The 18857-nt window shown below is 39.2% G+C and overlaps 2 protein-coding genes across 4 annotated transcripts in view; one reads left to right on the top strand and one right to left on the bottom strand.

The window, feature by feature from the left end:
• The window catches only part of ift140 (intraflagellar transport 140 homolog (Chlamydomonas)), an 80751-nt gene extending 62793 nt beyond the window's left edge, over positions 1–17958 (top strand). For both annotated transcript variants that reach the window (XM_049480068.1, XM_049480069.1), the window contains 4 exons: positions 13615–13827; positions 15166–15332; positions 16016–16157; positions 16847–17958. In XM_049480068.1, the coding sequence (XP_049336025.1) occupies positions 13615–13827; positions 15166–15332; positions 16016–16157; positions 16847–17095 (771 nt within the window). In that variant the 3' untranslated portion in view covers positions 17096–17958. The remainder of the gene's footprint in view (positions 1–13614; positions 13828–15165; positions 15333–16015; positions 16158–16846) is intronic.
• Positions 6558–10427, bottom strand: LOC111197346 (ubiquitin carboxyl-terminal hydrolase 42). 2 transcript variants are annotated; one of them, XM_049480075.1, is made up of 12 exons: positions 10236–10427; positions 10030–10140; positions 9826–9925; positions 9650–9708; positions 9481–9551; positions 9189–9265; positions 8940–9048; positions 8535–8675; positions 8317–8417; positions 7983–8189; positions 7220–7567; positions 6558–6695 (listed from the first exon to the last, which is right to left on the bottom strand). In XM_049480075.1, exons 1-12 carry the CDS (start codon positions 10408–10410, stop codon positions 6605–6607), a joined length of 1590 nt encoding a protein of 529 aa, XP_049336032.1. In that variant the 5' UTR covers positions 10411–10427; the 3' UTR covers positions 6558–6604. The 2 variants fall into 2 exon arrangements, with proteins under 2 accessions (XP_049336032.1, XP_049336033.1); XM_049480076.1 differs by having other exon boundaries at positions 7220–7564; positions 10236–10426.
• Positions 17959–18857: the final 899 nt, after the last annotated feature.

Here is an 18857-nt window from a genome sequence, read left to right on the forward strand (position 1 = left end):
CTGCACATTTATTACACTATACATGTATTATAATAGGTATTTGTAAAATTTAGAAAATACAGCTTATATAGTACACTGATATACATGGTATTACATCACACATTAATCATACTGCACTTTAATAACACTGTTTATCACACTGCATTTTTATATCATAAATTATTTACTGCTCCATACATAATTTGCATGGTTTGCACATTTATTAGACAGTTATCCAATTTAATATACATTTATACAGTTTGAACACTGTACACTGCATTCTATATTTATGACACAATACATTTATTACAATGTCCATTTTTACAATATACATTTCTATACTATACAGGTATTATTCTGCATGTTTTGTACACTTTATATACAATATTTACTAACTAATTTTTTAGTAAACATCTTACGATACATTTTTCATTTCTTTGGATATTGATAATTATTGTGCGTGTTGAGAATCATTTAATTTCCTAATAATTAATGAATAAACAGTCTCAATCTTATTTTTAGTATAAATATATTAAATAGCTTAACTTAACTCAGCAATGAAAAACAAGTAAAAAAAAAATTCCGGAATATAAGGGGCACTATCAATAAACGACCAGATTATAAGACGCATTTTGTGACATTGGTAAGAAACAGGGGTGTCTCTATGTTTTCCTTCTATTTCAGCAGATCTCACGCTTCTGTTTATTTACAGTAAGCTTAGATTTCCAGATTTCCACTAAGGCTGGGTGCAGCAGGATTAGCATTAGTGGCTAACTGCTAGCGCTAGCCGCAATTAGTTCTAGTAAATGCCGCCTGACAGCGCTTTAATGAGGAACCCTGAGTGTTCCAGTAGGCCAGGGCAATATTAGCAAGTGTTTCGTCCCATGTAGTTTGTTTTAACACAGAAAACATGTAGACTAATATACTCCAATATATTCACCTCTGTACAGCAAAAGAGCTAGCACTTAGCGCTGTGGTTAGCAGCTAATGCTAATACTGCTCCAGCCTTAGTGCTGGAGAAATAAACTGAATCTCCTGTATAACTCTGTACTTCAGCAGAATGTCTTTACTGCTCCTTAATACCTAACTGATAGAATTCATACATAAGGAGCACCGGATTATAAGGAGCTTTGATGATTTTTGGGGAAAATTAAAGGATTTTAAGTGCAGCTTATAGTGTGAAAAATATGGTAAATACATATAAATAAATATTACTCTTATTTTGGCCACAGTGGCTTAGAGTTTTGATAAATGCTTCATAATTTTGACCCTGAAAATACTCAGTAAGGAAAGTAGCTATTGGCTGTCCTAAAAGTCGCTAGAAGTCGCTAAATGACGTCATCGCCTAATTTGCATAATACATGTTTTTGAAGCTGTAAAGGATTAGGATTGTGAGAGAGAAAAATGTGAGTAAAAAACACCATAAATGTGTTAGAAATGTTACAAATAAACAACTTCTGTTGCTTTTTAAATAGTAGGTCACTTTTTTACAGTAACTTAATTTTTATGTGAATTACATAAATTATTTTTTTGCGTGTTCTTAAATGTTATTAGAAGAGCAGCAGTTAGCCAGAACTGTTATTTTTCCTTAGTTTGTTTGTTTTATTTTATTTTTTACGTTTTCTTAAGTTTTCTTTATTTTTAAACCTATCATAGACAAATTGTTCAATGGTTCAATAGATGTTTAGCTTTTTTATAAAGAGGCAGACACTGTGGAGGAGGTGAGGGACAGGCTGTGTGGTGAATGAGGTGAATGACTGAGACAGTGTGAGTTAAATTAAGGGATTTCTGTTCGTGTCACACTGAAGACACATTTATATTTATACTTCTGCTCTGTAAATACAGAGCGCGGTCAGTCAGCGGCGGCTGTGGGCTCGCGCGATTAATTTACAGTGTGTTGGTGGAGCGGTGTGTGTGTGCTCTGACAGTCAGTCTGCAGTGTGAGTGATGTGGGGCGGGGCTGACGGCCGCGCCCCCTGCAGCGCGGTCAGGAACTGAAGAGCGAGTGTTCATCTCAGAGTCGCCAAAAAGTCTCCAATAACACCACAAAAAGACGCTAGATTTGTCGCTAGTCGCTTTTTTTTTTACAAAAAAAAGTCGCTAAATATAGCGACAAAGTCGCTAAGTTGGCAACACTGGCTCTTTGTTTGGTGTTTGAAACTGCCGAGATGGGTGTGGTCGATCTCAGATGAGGGCTCAGGGTACCTGTCAGTCTAAAACCTGCTGACCAATGAAGATTTAAGGAGAAGCATTCTTCTAAGCACCGCCCACCCCTTGAAAACTGTGCCAAAATTCAGAAGCAAAAAAATGAAGCAGAAGCAAAAGTCTTTAGCAGAAAAAAAAATTAAAATCCACAGAAAATTCACAAAAACACAAAAATAAAAGCAATGACTAAAAAAAAAAAAAAAAAAACTAAAATATTTTTTAAATAACTGCAAAGGATAATAAAGTAACCAAGTATGTTTAAAAGTATATATTTGCTATATTTGTTTGTCTTTTGAAACTTTTGGCACAAATTTCACTCCATAAAGCACACTTCTACTATACTTCATTGGGTATGAAAATATATTTTAATATACTGTACTACAATTTTTAGCGTGTTACAAATTTACTTGAATTTATTTTAATTGACTTTTAAATATGTTATTTAAATGTATCCAAAACGTATCCTATTATTTACTTATTTTATATTTTCCTAATTATAATTACAGAGCAAGAAATCATTTATTATAATAATTGGATTTCTTGGCTTCAAGAACTTTGAAAGTATCCTCAGGTGCAGTCGCAAAGACCATCAAAAATATTATGGTGGAACTGGCACTCTTAAGGACCACCCCAGAAAAGGAAAACCAAGAGTTTTCTCTGTTGTACAGGATGAGTTCATCAGAATTACCAGCTTTAGAAATCGCAAGTTAACAGCACCCCAGATAACGCCAGAGCACCTAATGCTTTACAGGGGTTTTATGATTGTTTACCACTTTTAAGTTGCTACATGATTCCTTACGTATTCCTTCATAGTCCGGATGACTTCAGTATTCATTTACAATGTAGGAAAAATGAAAACATTGAAAGAGAAGGTCTGTCTTGTATTTTGACTGGTACTGTATAGATATACAGCTCTGGAAAAAATTAAGAGACCACTTCAGTTTCTGAATCAGTTTCTCTGATTTTGCTATTTATAGGTTTATGTTTAAGTAAAATGAACATTGTTGTTTCATTCTATAAACTACGAAAAACATTTCTCCCAAATTCCAAATAAAAATATTGTAATTTGGTGCATTTGTTTGCAGAAAATGAGAAATAGCTGAAATACCATCAATATGTGGTGGAATAACCCTGGTTTGGCCAAATCTACTCAAAAATGGTTCACAAGGCACTAAATCAAGCTCCTTACATGACCATCTGAGGTCAGTCCTCTGACCTCAGTCCAATAGAAAATCTGTGAGGTGAGCTAGCAAAAGAGGAGAAAGCACAAGCGAATATTCAGGACTCACCATTCAGGAATGGTGGAAGATCCCTCGTTCTGTATTCTCTCATCTTGTGAAGAATTATAGGAGAAGATTAAGTGCTGTCTTGAACTTTGCACAAAGTACTAACATCAGGGGTGCCAATAATTGTGGCACACATGATTTAATTTAAAATATTTATTTCTTGTGTTATTTTCCCCACCAAATAAAAGGCACTTGAATTAAAGCTTTTTTTTCCACTGTTGTCCTATATTATAAAAAAAAGAATTTATTAAAAGTCAAAGAACACTAATTAAACAGGGGTGGCAATAGCTATGGAGAGCACTGTATGTGTGCATATACCCTTTTACTTTATATGGCCAAATATTTCACACATGACGATCTCATTTGTACATATATTGCATTTTTAGAGTGTATCTGTGTAAGACGGTAATTTTAGCCATCTTTCACCATTGACCAAAGACTATATGATGAATATGGTGGGCACAACAAACAATTATATGGCAAAAAAAAAACCAAAGTAGATGGCCAAGCTTCTTACTGCATCTAGAGAAACACAAAATGATGATTGTTGGTTGCAAAACCAAGAATATAAACATATACCTCCCAGGAGATAAAGTTTACTTTAATTCCAATAAAATCACAGACTTTTGTTGTAATTCCATCTCTAAACATGTTCATACTTGAGTAAGACTACACAACACAACACTACAAGAAACTAAATCAGGTAAAAAAAATATATATATCAACTGTGAGCAAATTAGCTGGATGGACCCATGCAAAGCAGGAGACAGAAGCAGGTTTCAACAAAAAGAACCCCGTAGGGCATTTATTTTCAATCATAAGGCAAAAAGAGAAGCAAAAAAAAAGGGAATTCTCTGGTATGTGGAAGGGAGAGAGGTTTAGCTAGCCGGCTAAAGAGTCCAGGATAAATCCAGGTTAAGTCACTCTACCACTGGGTCGGTTCCAGGATCGTCCTTCGGCAGGTAAGTCCCAATCAGCCTTCTAAAAACAGAAAACAACAAAAGTCAGAGTTGTGAGGAGCAGGGTTCAGCCAAACCATACCCAACCGAGAGCTCCCAGAAGTGGCGTTTTCAAAGGTCCCTCTCCTCTCTCAGGCAGCGCTGATCATGAGCTGCCAGCCGCGTCTGACCAGTGCTGCTGCTTCCAGGTCACATGGGTTCGGCGCTGTCCAGGTGCTGAAAGCTCAGCTCTGGCTTTGTGGAGCCAGCGGAAACGCTCCTCTCAGCGGCCTCCCGCCACAGTACCCCCCCCCCACCCCCCCTCAGCTGGCAGCACAGGGACAGAGAATCCTGGTGGAGGCGAGAAAGAGCATCCGCATCCGAGTTGTCCTTCCCTGGTCGGTGCCACACCTGGAACGAGAACTCCTGAAGAGCGAGATACCACCTAGTCACCCGAGCGTTAGTGTCCAACTTCAACGGTGCATGGTTGGTGACCAGGGTGAACTGCCTACCTATTAGGAAGTAGCGCAGTTCATCCACAGCCCACTTGATGGCCAGCGCTTCTCGTTCAAGGGCCGCGTACCGTGTTTCAGCGGGGAGAAGCTTCCGACTCAGGTAGAGGATGGGATGCTCCTCTCCGCCGAAGTCCTGTACCAGCACAGCTCCTAATCCGGTTTCAGAGGCTGTCTTACCACCACCCCGGGAGGGGTAGAGATGCGATGGTGCAGTACTTGGGTGCGGCCGGGGACGTCCGAGAAGAGACGGTGATGCCGGTCCACGCACTCACGCAGGTCTTGCTGCTGGGGGGGGGGACAGATCTTCCCCAAAGGGAACTTCCTGCCTGGCACGGTCCTGAACAGCCTGGGAGAACATAGAGAGAGGAGGAGAAGGCTCAATTCATTTTTTTAACAGGTTAATATGGTATACCTGAGTCCTTTTCCTCTTATCTGGCTGATCAACGCTGAAGTTGACAGGGCTGATTTTCTCCCGAATGGTGAAGGGACCTTGCCAGCGGGCCAGGAACTTGCACGTTGTAGTGGGAATGAGAACCATCACTCGTTCCCCCGGCTGGAACTCCCTCAGGAATGGCCGGCCGGTTGTACACCCTCTGCTGGGCCTGTTGGGCCTCCTGCATGTGTTCCCGGACGAGAGGTAAGACAGCATTAATTTTCTCACTCGTGTTTTTTCACGTGATAAATATCAGACCTGAAAGTGATGGCTGGCTCTCCATGCCTCCTTCACCACATCGAGGAGTCCTCCCATAAAGCAGTTCGAACGGACTGAACCCTGTGGAGGCTTGGGGCACTTTGCCTGAAACTGCTGGTACTGCAGTGTATGCAGGTTCTGGGGCTGCGGAAGCAGCATATGCAGGTTCAGGGGAGGCCGGAGTTGAGAAGCGCGGATGAGCCACGGGAGTCACGGAGCGCGGAGTCTCAGTCGCGGGCATCACGGAGCACGAAGCTTCAGACGTGGGAGTCACGGAGCGCGGAGTCTCAGCCGCGGGCATCACGGAGCACGAAGCTTCAGACGTGGGAGTCACGGAGCGCGGAGTCTCAGCCGCGGGCATCACGGAGCACGACGCTTCGACGCCACAAAGCTATTGCTAGGACATTGCTAACATATTCCAGGTGGTTGCTAAGGTGTTGCTAACGTCGTTACTTTCTGCTCATTGGGTTTGCCGGTATTGTGCCGAATTTATCACTCCCGCCATGAAAAGCACCCTCTCTCAGGAGCACATTCGCTCTGTCTTCCCGATAAAAGATCGGAGATAATCCGCATGAACTTACTTAGAAATACACGTTGTTGTGGTTGTGGTTATCTTAGTCATGGTTACATACAAAACAACAAAGCGCATTGCGCTCACCAGAGGGGGTGCTTTTCCTGACGAAGGTGCTGAACTCGACACAACATCGCCATATTTGTTTACTGGAATGTCACATTGCTAACATCATCTTGTTCCGTAAAAAAAATTGTAGCTGTAGTAGCTCACATTTTCCCCAATTTCTTTAGCCTTTAACTCTCTTCATTATTTTTAGTGTTTCATAAGGTAATTTGTTTAAGATCATGTTTTGAATAGCTTTGAGATCTATGTTTTTAGTTTCTGTCAGCAATGATTGTTTCTGAACTGCAGGTTTTTTTATGTGTGTCTGTTTGACTTCTCTTTCTCAAAGCTATGGTAGCGTTTTTCTATGATGCTCAGCTGTTTGGTGCTACTGATTTCAGAGCACTCGCCATACGCATCGCTGTCTTCACGGCTCCTCTTCTCTGTTTGAGTTTTTCTGAAGTCCTGCAGGATGGAAATCAAACATGGTTATGGAAACTACTAGCTACAGTGTTGTGCCTATCATCATAATAAAGACATTATAACAGGGGCAGTACAGTTTCTTTACTTTTAAACACTTCTTTTTCTCTCCATTCTCCATAAAAACACTAAATACTCTAATAAATAAGGAAAATACCTTTTAAATCTCATTAAGCAGTAATACATGAGAGGACGTGCTATAGCATAAGATATTTGCACTGGTGTAATGCAGTCATAATAACGCCCCTTTGCTGACATCCAACCATCTGGATCTTACTGCTGCAGCTCAGCCAATCAGCTTTCCCCCCTGCCCTGCCCCTAAACCCATGCATCACCCAGTGCCCCTTACATACTACCCCTCTTATTTTTTAGCCTTTTTTAAATTTGAGCTGAGTGTAAAGTCAGCAAAAACAAGGGGGGTTTAGTGCCCCTTTAACATTAGCATAGCTTTTCTTTAGATGAACTGTTTATGATAATATTCTTAAATTAACTTTAATAAAAAAATGTACCTTATTTGTAGTTTCTTTTTCTCCTGTAGTAATTGTTGATCAGTTGCAGGTGTTTGTATTTGAGCCCGTTTAGCAGCAGGTTGAAACTCCTCTCTTTTCGGTCTTGGGCAGCGCTTTCGTTTTCCGGTGATCTGCTGTTTGGTGTCACAGGTTCTATACGTTTCTATGATTGGCAGTTTAGCAGAAGGTTGAGACTCCTCTCTTACAGGGCTTGGGCAGCGCTTTCGTTTTCCTGTGATCTGCTGTTTGGTGTCACAGGTTCTATGAGTTTCTATGCGTGCCCGTTTAGCAGCGGGTTCAGACTCCTCTCTTTCAGGGCTTGGGCAGCGCTTTCGTTTGCATTTCCTGCTGGATAGAAAAAACAAATGTGGTTAAGGAGACTACTATCTGGAGTGTTGTGCCTATTATCATAATAAAAGTATTATAACAGGGGCAGTACAGTTAGTTTCTTTACTTTTAAACACTTCTTTTTTCCTCTATTCCCTGCCAAAACTCTAAAAACTTTAATAAATAGGGAAAATACCTTTCAAATCTAATCTCATCTGGGTCTTACTGCTATCAGAGGCACTGTCTCACTGCTGCAGCTCAGCCAATGAGCTTTCCCTCCTGCCCTGCCCCTAAACCCATACATCACCCAGTGCCCCTCCCAAACTTCCCCTCTTATTTTTTAGCCTTATTCAAATCTAGCTTTCTTGAGATGGGCTGTTTTATTTATTTTATTACCGTTTTATATTCTCAAATTAATTTTTAATTAAAAATGTACCTTATTTTTAGTAACCGCTGATCAGTTGCAGGTATTTCTACGATTGCCCGTTTAGCAGCGGGTTGAGACTCCTCTCTGTCAGGGCTTTGGCAGCGCTTTCGTTTTCCTGTGCTCTGCTGTTTGGTGTCACAGGTTTCGCTGCACTTTCTGTAAGTAGACCCGCTGTACCCTTGGCTCCTCCCCTCTGCCATGGGCTTTTCTGAAGTCCTGCAGAATTAAATTAGGTAATTTTGTGTTTATCATCAGAATGAATTCATCATAACAGAAGCACATATACCAGTATGGTTCTTTATCTTTCGAATACTTATTTTACTAAACTGTTAAAGAGTCTTACCTGATGTAGAACAGCATGTATGCTTGCTGATTGAGCACTGATCTTTCATCGGCGACGGACACCTGTTCATCATCCATTTTATACCAGTTGCGGTCACTAGCCTGAGAAAAAAAAATGAACGCACACTTTTATGTTACTCAAATCATTATTCTATTCTTTAGCAAAATAAGAATATATTATATACAGGTAAATGAAGTAATATGTGCAGTATGTCTAACCTTCACATAGCAGTAGTAGTGTCCACAGTGGCAGCTGTAACCAGCGTGCACAAGCACAGCATACAGCTCGTACACTTGTGACTCTCCCTCAGACTCGGACATGAACGGGCGCATGTCAAGGCGTTTCGGATATTTCACAAGCTGTGCATAAAAAGAAAAGACTTTACATTAGCTCCTCAGGATTGCTCTACATAAGCGTCTCTGCAGACTTTTTAATAAACATCAGAGATCAAATTAAAAGCTACATAAAAATATTAAACAAAACTGCAATAACAAAATGACAAAAGTCAAACAGCACCAATATTACATTTACAGATTTACTTTACAGTAAACTTGTAAAAGCTACTGTTTTGTCTGATAAATCAATATTTTGGTCTGTAAAAATGTTGTTTCATATAATCATACCGTAGAAATTTTTCGTCCATAGTAATTAAATCTCTTCAGACAGATGGTGAGCACGTTTGAGCTGTGGTGTATGGTCAGTTTTTTGGAGGCCGGGCTCGTTTCCATACACCTGTAAAACAGTAAAACAGAATTCAAAATAAATTCAGAAGCCTTATTAAGAGCACATGCTTCTTCTATCCAATAGCAGATGGCTCAAAATATGTTCATCTAGAAGTGTTGGGGTACATAAGGGCAGTTAGTTACACTTACCGGGTGCACTTGTAACCATCGCCAAGTTGCTCAGGCTTAACAAATCGCTGTAGCGATTCGGTAAGATCCTTGGCTCCCTTTAAGTTAAAACACATGAAAAACAACAGATTATGCACAGGCTCTGGCTCTGGATAAAAAGGAAATGATGAGCATGTGTAAATGATAAACACTATGTAATTAATACATTTGCTGTAACTTAACAAATCACTTAAAGCCCTTGTGCTGGCATGTTAGTGTTATCTTATCTTTTAAAGGCAATAAAGTGGTTTTGTATGCGTTTTGTATACGTTACCGTAATGTCCAGTGCAACGTCCATGAACGGCTCAAACGTATCTGAATCTGCCTTGCAGTTCAGACACTTCACTGTGAAATAAGAATAAATGAAGAATAAAATAAAGAATAAAAGTTTGGATAAGATATACACAGCATTATAACAGCAGAAGCATGATCCACAAACTCACCTCTAGATCTCATGCGACCTTCAAAGATCTGATTAATGAGGTTGGTTTCCCTGCCTAGCCTAAAAACAAACGAAAAAAAACCTGCATTTTTAAACATGATCAGTGATATACAGATGATGCAGACAAAATAATCAAACTGATTAAATTGATGTGTATTATGGTTCATGTAGACTTACATTTTTCCATTAGGGTAGGACTGCTGTAAAGCGTGCACTGTGTACCTCAGGAACTCGTGCGCGTCTTCTTGTTGTCCTAAACAGAACTGCTCTCCGATCACTAAGAGAAAACCAGACAGAGCTTGATTAATAAATCATAAATGTTAATGAGAAAAGTGTTTGTATTAATCAGATTCATCAGAGTAATAAGGGTTATATACTCACGGTTAAGTTGAGTCACCACACGTGCAGGAACAATGGCTGTGCCCGAGTTATTAATCGTCTCAGTGATGTGGTTCTCCAATGTGCATGACATGCAAAACCGATATCTGGAACCTTTGAGAGGAAACAAAGCATCATTCGTAAAAATAAGCCTAAAAAGACCTGAACTAAGAAGTTCTACAGTAAGAAAATAATGCATGACTACGTACATGTTCTGACATGCTCTCCAGAGAGCGTGTAGTTCACCAGTGGAGCAGTGTATGAAAGACACTGGAGAACAGAGTTCATAAAGCAGGTGTTGCCCACGTTCCAGAGTCCGGCTCCAACGGGTAGTACTTGATCCCAGCTTAAACTGAGATATTTGGCTGAGGAATGGTCCATCATTTCTCTAAAAAACAGTACATTTACTTCAAATGAGATCTGAGCACTTTATAATCTCTCATGAAGCAACATAGTTCACTACAACGTCTTTAAAGAGCCTCTAAACCCTAAACCATTGTTGTTTCACTAATAGCTGAAATGTGTTCCTTTAAAATAATGAAACATATCAGTGCTGCCTACAACAGTTCATGTTTTTACATTTTTATGATAGAGTGCAGCATATTTATTTAAATTGTAGCTCATTTCTGGTTATGTAATAAAATAAGAGTCTTATTTAAGAAAATACACACTAATTCCAGTTGCTAAGGTGTTGCTAGGTGGTTGCTAAGGCATTGCTATGGTATCCGTGGAGCAATTATTATTAATTATGTAAATGTGTCTGGTGATAGTTTGACAGTACTGTGTGTGTGATTTACCTCGTCATGTTCTCTGAATATATTGTGAGAACATTCTACAGCAGCTGCTTTTATAGAGAATGGTAATGACATCATCGAGAATTCCGTGATGTCATAATCAGTCAGCAGGACCACACACACACACACACACTGTCACTTCCTGCACCACCTGCTGACATCACACACACTGCCGATCACGTGACACCTCACCTGCCCCGACCAGGAAGTCCCGAATTCTGATCATTCCTGCAGTATTAAAGGACAGCTCACACACACACCTTCGCCGTGTATGAAACAGTGTTTACTTCTATTTGCAGTAACTGCTTTTTAATTTAACATCATGTTCAAATTGTAATAGTTTGCTAAGGTGTTGCTAGGTGGTTGCTAGGGCATTGCTATGGTATCCGTGGTGGTTGCTATGGTGTTGCTAAGCAGTTGCTAGGTGGTTGCTAAGGTCTTGCTAGGTGGTTGCTAAGGCATTTCTATGGTATCCGTGGTGGTTGCTATGGTGTTGTTAAGCAGTTGCTAGGTGGTTGCTTAGGCAAAAGCAATGCCCAACCATAAAAAAAATGGGAGTGCCTTTTTTTTTTTTTTTTTTTTTTTTTTTTTTAGCATTTTTCAAAATTTAGTTGAGGTTAACATTAGCCTAAACCATTCGGCTCTGTTAAAAGTCTCATTTCACCTTAGCAACCACCTAGCAACTGCTTAGCAATACCATAGCAACCACCAGGGATTTAACAGAATGTTAGTGACATCATCAAGAATTCCGTGATGTCATAATCAATCAGCAGCACTACACACACACACTGTCACTTCCTGCACAATCCTAACATTTCTAAAAACGGTTGGATGGAGGAATGAAACAGTGTTTACTTCTATTTGCAGTAACTGCTTTTTAATTTAACATCATGTTCATGTTGTAATAGTTTGCTAAGGTGTTGCTAGGTGGTTGCTAAGGCATTGCTATGGTATCCTCTGTTAAAAGTCTCATTTCTTTGAGGATTTGTCAGTTTGAAACTCTGGAAAAAAAAACATTTAGACGATTTCCTAAAGCACCTAGGGCTTCCTCCACAGTTTTAACTGATAAAAATTCCTCATGGAGCTTCTAATTTTATTAATGATGATGATGATTTAGCTAGCAGCTAATTATGTAAATGTGTCTGGTGATAGTTTGACAGTACTGTGTGCAGTGTTGCCAACTCCTCAGTAAGGAAAGTAGCTATTGGCTGTCCTAAAAGTCGCTAGAAGTCGCTAAATGACGTCATCGCCTAATTTGCATAATACATGTTTTTGAAGCTGTAAAGGATTAGGATTGTGAGAGAGAAAAATGTGAGTAAAAAACACCATAAATGTGTTAGAAATGTTACAAATAAACAACTTCTGTTGCTTTTTAAATAGGAGCTCACTTTTTTACAGTAACTTAATTTTTATGTGAATTACATAAATTATTTTTTTGCGTGTTCTTAAATGTTATTAGAAGAGCAGCAGTTAGCCAGAACTGTTATTTTTCCTTAGTTTGTTTGTTTTATTTTATTTTTTACGTTTTCTTAAGTTTTCTTTATTTTTAAACCTATCATAGACAAATTGTTCAATGGTTCAACAGATGTTTAGCTTTTTATAAAGAGGCAGACACTGTGGAGGAGGTGAGGGACAGGCTGTGTGGTGAATGAGGTGAATGACTGAGACAGTGTGAGTTAAATTAAGGGGTTTCTGTTCGTGTCACACTGAAGACACATTTATATTTATACTTCTGCTCTGTAAATACAGAGCGCGGTCAGTCAGCGGCGGCTGTGGGCTCGCGCGATTCATTTAAAGTGTGTTGGTGGAGCGGTGTGTGTGTGCTCTGACAGTCAGTCTGCAGTGTGAGTGATGTGGGGCGGGGTTCACGGCAGCGCCCCCTGCAGCGCGGTCAGGAACTGAAGAGCGCCTGTTCATCTCAGCGTCGCCAAAAGTCTCCAATAACACCATAAAAACTCGCTAGATTTGTCGCTAGTCGCTTTTTTACAAAAAAAAAAGTCGCTAAATATAGCGACAAAGTCGCTAAGTTGGCAACACTGAATGAAAGGCTGGATCTCTTATCCTCCTCATGTAGTGAGTGAAAGACACACAGCGCCTCCTTGTGTCTGGAGTTTGTCACTACAGGGGTGCTTTAAAGTTTGTGAACTTTGTCAAATTTGAGTAAGTCATAAGAGTATATAAAGAGAACCAGATAAAACAAATGAGATAAAAAAAATAATAGTAGGCTTTGCTGTTTTTTTATTGAGCAAAAAGAACCAAAATTACAATTCTGTGAAGGAATTATAAAACAATAAATGCTGCTAAATGTCTTCACTAACTGTAGATAATTAATACTTAATTTAAGCCCATTCCTCTGTACTGTATGTTGATGGGTTTGCTCCTCCCATAAACTGCAGTTTTAGCTCCGCCCACAGCTTTTCTACTGGATTAAGGTCAGCATTTGGACTTAAACCCATTCCAAAACATTACATTTTTTCTTTCTTAAATCATTTCTTTGTTCCAGTCTTGGTGCTGGGTCATTGTCCTGCTGCATGGCCCACATTTTACTCAGATCCAGCTCACATACAGGTGTGCTGACACTAAATTTCCTTCAGAATTTGCTGGTATAAATTAAAATTCTTTGTTCCATCAAAAGCTGATGATGTTTTAGGTTACATTTATGGAGAAATATGGAAAATTCTAGAGCACCACTTTATGTAGGTTTGTTTTGTAGTAAATCCTGAGGTCTATAGGATGAATGAAGGTGTTTAAAACAGCCGGCTGTGAATGTGTGTGTGTGTGTGTGTGTGTGCAGGCGATGCGGGCGCTGCTGAAGTCGGGCGATACGGAGAAGATTGTGTTTTTTGCGGGAGTTTCTCGGCAGAAGGAGATCTACGTGATGGCGGCTAATTACCTGCAGTCTCTGGACTGGAGGAAAGATCCAGAAATCATGAAGAACATCATCAGCTTCTACACCAAAGGACGAGCTCTCGACCTGCTGGCTGGCTTCTACGAGGCCTGTGCACAGGTGTGTGCACATTTTACAGTCATATGAAAAAATTTGAGCACCGCTATTAATCTTAATCATTTTTAGTTCTAAATATTTGGGTGTTTGCAACAGCCATTTCAGTTTGATATATCTAATAACTGATGGACACAGTAATATTTCAGGATTTAAATGAGGTTTATTGTACTAACAGAAAATGTGCAATATGCATTAAACCAAAATTTGACCGGTGCAAAAGTATGGGCACCCTTATCATTTTATTGATTTGAATACTCCTAACTACTTTTTACTGACTTACTGAAGCACAAAATTGGTTTGGTAACCTCATTGAGCTTTGAACTTCATAGCCAGGTGTATCCAATCATGAGAAAAGGTATTTAATGCATAAATGCATTCATAATGCATTATATGACATGCATAATACTTTATAATGACTAGTAAAATTCCTCCTCGGGGATCAATAAAGTATCTATCTATCTATCTATCTATCTATCTATCTAGTACATACAGCGACATTCATAAATTATAAACTACAAGTTTAAGGGTTTATAAAGAAATGGCTTATAATGCTTTATAATATCTGTTTATAAGAACATTGTACAATATAGTGCTGTAATGCACTATAACATAGATTTGGCATATTTTGATATAGTGCATTATAATCTGCAGCTATGATTTCTCAAATTACGCATATAAAAACTTACTTCACATAAAGTCAGAAATAACTATATATAAGGCTTTATAATGTGTTAGATACTTATATAAAGGCTTAATTTGAGAAATCATAGCTGCATATACAGCAATGTGTTATTGTGATTTAAACCACAGTTCCATTATTGTTGTTTATTGAAAGATTTCAAAGAGTTAAAAAGGAGGAGAAAATAGGATCTGTTTTGGTTATAAAAACCCTACCAGTTAAAATATTTCCATTGCTGCTCTGTTTGTAGCTGTGCTGTTTGGTTTGTAAGCGCTGCATTGTTGCTAGGTTACCTGTATGTGGCGGAGTAATACATAGAGAGCATCGGTTGCTGTGCATTACCAGCTGATAACGGTACTTACAGAACACCTCTCAGCCAATCACATTGCAGGGTCGGGACTAACTGTGGTATAAAATGTGTTATTAAACTAACTCAACCTGTTATAGCACAGAAAGCCAATAGTGCTACCCAGCGTGGACATTAAACACTGACAAGTGTTTAATGACATCTCTCTAGAATTGGAGATGTAGTAGAGCCATAAAGCACCATCTAGTGGTCATTATATATCAGTAAGAGCTTCCTTATCGTAAAACTTGTGGACGTTTGTTATATTAAAGTAACAGTATTGTATCTATAATAATGTGTGTGTGTTTGTGTACAGGTGGAGATAGATGATTATCAGAACTATGAGAAGGCGTTCGGGGCTCTGTCTGAAGCAGGGAAATGCCTGAATAAAGCAAAAAGTCGCAGCGGAGACGAGATCGACCAGCGTCTCACACACCTCACACACAGACTCACACTCATCCGCAGATTCATACAGGCCCGCAGGTAACACACACACACACACACACACTACACACACTAACACACTAACACAAGTCAAGTCAGGTAGTTTTATTGTCAATACTGCGTATGTACAGGACATACAGAGAATTGAAATTGCATTACTCTCCTTACAGCACAGAAAATAAACGATAGTTGATTAAAGTACAAATAAATAAAATAATAAATAATATAAGAATAAAATAGATACTAAACAAGCTCACATATTTCCAGCACCAACACTATTTAGTCTGGTTAAAATATCTCATTTTATTTGAGATATTCTGCTGATAAGGAGCAGTTTAATCCGATATATTAGCCAGATAACACTAATTACCACAGCTATGAACAACTGCTGTCTCTGCTGCTGCTCCATGCTGTTTACACACTAAGAGCGAGGTATGTGCAGCGTTCACTGCACACATACTGCCGCAACACTTTTACGCTTACTACGTGTACGTCTGCACTGCTGCACAGATATACAGATATACTCGCTGGAACACAGAATCTTCTCACTATATTTACCTTCTTGCTCCCGCACCAGACAGCTCTAACCAATCGAGGGAGACGATGTGCCCGTGTGGTTTATTGGTGCACATTTTGCTGCGTTTTGGTTTGTGCCTGTGTGAAAACAAACCAAACAGAAGGAGAAACTCTCCAAATAAATGAATGTGTGTGTGTGTGTGTAGGTTATATGAGGAGGATCCAGCAGCTGCAGTGTTGGAGTGTGAGTCTCTGCTGGAAGAAGATGATCTGGACCCTGCAGTCAGAGTGGGGGACGTGTTTGGGTTCCTTGTAGAACATCACTGCCAAAACGGCAGCTACCAGAAGGTAAAAAACACACACACACACTAACACACACACACACACACACACACACACACACACACTCTCACACACACACACACTCTCACACACACCACTTTATTATCACTTTATTATTAGAAACACCTACTACAGTACCTTGTGCTTCCACTCACTGATGGCCACTTTATTGGAAACACCTACTACTACAGTACCTTGTGCTTCCACTCACTGATGGCCACTTTATTGGAAACACCTACTACTACAGTACCTTGTGCTTCCACTCACTGATGGCCACTTTATTGGAAACACCTACTACTTCAGTACCTTGTGCTTCCACTCACTGATGGCCACTTTATTGGAAACACCTACTACAGTACCTCATGCTTCTTTCACTCACTGACTGTGGCCACTTTATCGGAAACACCTACTACTACAGTACCTTGTGCTTCTTTCACTCACTGTCTGGCCACTTTATCGGAAACACCTACTACTACAGTACCTTGTGCTTCTTTCACTCACTGATGAACACTTTATTAGAAACCCTCACAAGGGATTAAGAAGGTGTTTCTAGGAATTTGCTGATGCAGTTAGAAATAAAATTAGAGATAAAAGAGCAAACATAATCAGGTGGAGCAACAGTCTAACTGCACAGTTGTATAGCAAAGATAGTTTCAATTTTTTCATTGTGTGTGTGTGTGTGTGTGTGTGTGCAGGCGTGGAGCAGGCTGGAGGAGCTGAGGAGGTCGTACCCGTCGGTGAACGTGAGTTTGTACGTCAGTCAGCAGAGTCTGGAGGCCCTGCAGAGCGCCGCCGGCGTCCGCCTCAACCTCGGAGACAACACACACACACGCAGAGACACGGACAACACACACACACACAGAGACACGGACAACACACACACACACAGCGACGGAGAGGACGACGAGGAGGTGGAGGAGGAGGACGAGAACCTGGAGGACTGAGGGAGTGTTACAATCACACACAGACATACACATATATACAGCTCTGCAAAAAAATAAGAGATCACTTAAAAATGATGAGTTTCTTTGATTTTACCAAATTAAAACCTCTGGAATATAATCAAGAGGAAGATGGATGATCACAAACCATCAAACCACCAAACTGAACTGCTTGAATTTTTGCACCAGGAGTAAAGCAGCATAAAGTTATCCAAAAGCAGTGTGTAAGACTGGAGGAGGAGAACATGATGCCAAGATGCATGAAATTAAAACTGTGATTAAAAACCAACCAGGGTTATTCCACCAAATATTGATTATTTCTGAACTCTTAAAACTTTATGAATATGAACTTGTTTTCTTTGCATTATTTGAGGTCTGAAAGTTCTGCATCTTTTTTGTTATTTCAGACATTTCTCATTTTCTGTAAATAAATGCTCTAAATGAGAATATTTTTATTTGGAATTTGGGAGAAATGTTGTCTGTAGTTTATAGAATAAAACTACAATGTTCATTTTACTCAAACATAAACCTATAAATAGCAAAATCAGAGAAACTGATTCAGAAACTGAAGTGCTCTCTTAGTTTTTTCCAGAGCTGAATATATACACACCTGCAGTTCAGGTGAATTATCAGGTACCCCCATTGGTTTACGACTGTGTGTAAGAGTGTGTGTGTGTGTGTTTCCGTGTTGCCTTAAATGACTGACTGACGGACGGATGGTGTGTATGCCTTTAGAAACCGTCTCCAGTCTCTTCAGACGCCTGGCTATTTTATACACTCCCCAGGTGATTTAATAGATATGATATGTTTTATATATTATTGTGAATAGAAATCTCATTTTAATAAAAATAATTTTCTACTTATAATCTCATTGGTCTGATTCATTTTTTTAATCAATAATATACAGAAATAATGTATTATGTGCTTAAGTTGTTGTTTAATGTATAAACAGGAAGTTTGTGACTTTATTTTGAGGTGAAAAAAAACTCTGATCATTTATTTTAACCCATAATCAATCTAGACAAAATATATTGTCACTGTCCAATAAAAAACAAGTATGTCCCTTTTTGTCAACAACCAACTGTCCTATGCACTGTGTTAAAATTCATTGATAAAAGGACCAATAGAAATACTTCAAAATGACTTTAAAAAATATTTTTACATTGACTTCCATTGAAATTTAAGAATGTTTTATCTCTCTCCTGTAAAGTTCCTGTTTTGGAGATACTTATTTTTCATTTGACAGAGATGATATATAAATGAAGACATATTTGCTTATTTTAAGCATAAACAAATGGGCTGAGCAAATGTTTCTTAAGTTAAGCAAAAGACAAAAATCCGTTTTTTGCATTAAATTTGGACACAAGAATCAGAAAATCTTGATAGGTGACTTTTTGTGCTTTTTTGAGTTTAAATTATTTGAGCATTCTTAGTAAAACTGCTTAAGATAATTATTCCTAAAATAAGCAAAATAACACTTACAATGCTGAAAAATATGACGAGCATCATATACAAAAGTTGGTCACTCCTAGTAGTGATATGAAGGATTATAACAGATCAGTGATATTGTGCAGAACATCCTGCAGACTTGTAGCAGGACATCCAACTGATAGCAGCAGCTTTTTTCAGCAGGATAATGTTCACCCACACACAGCAAGGAATATCTGTTTCTCAGAAACGTCTCCACCAGATTGCAGCACTTCCTCGTCCTGTAGATCTCCAGATTATTGATTTATCACCAATCCAGCATTTATGGAGCAGCTGA

The sequence above is a fragment of the Astyanax mexicanus genome, chromosome 6 (assembly GCF_023375975.1).
Source record: "Astyanax mexicanus isolate ESR-SI-001 chromosome 6, AstMex3_surface, whole genome shotgun sequence".
NCBI classification, from domain to species: domain Eukaryota; kingdom Metazoa; phylum Chordata; class Actinopteri; order Characiformes; family Acestrorhamphidae; genus Astyanax; species Astyanax mexicanus.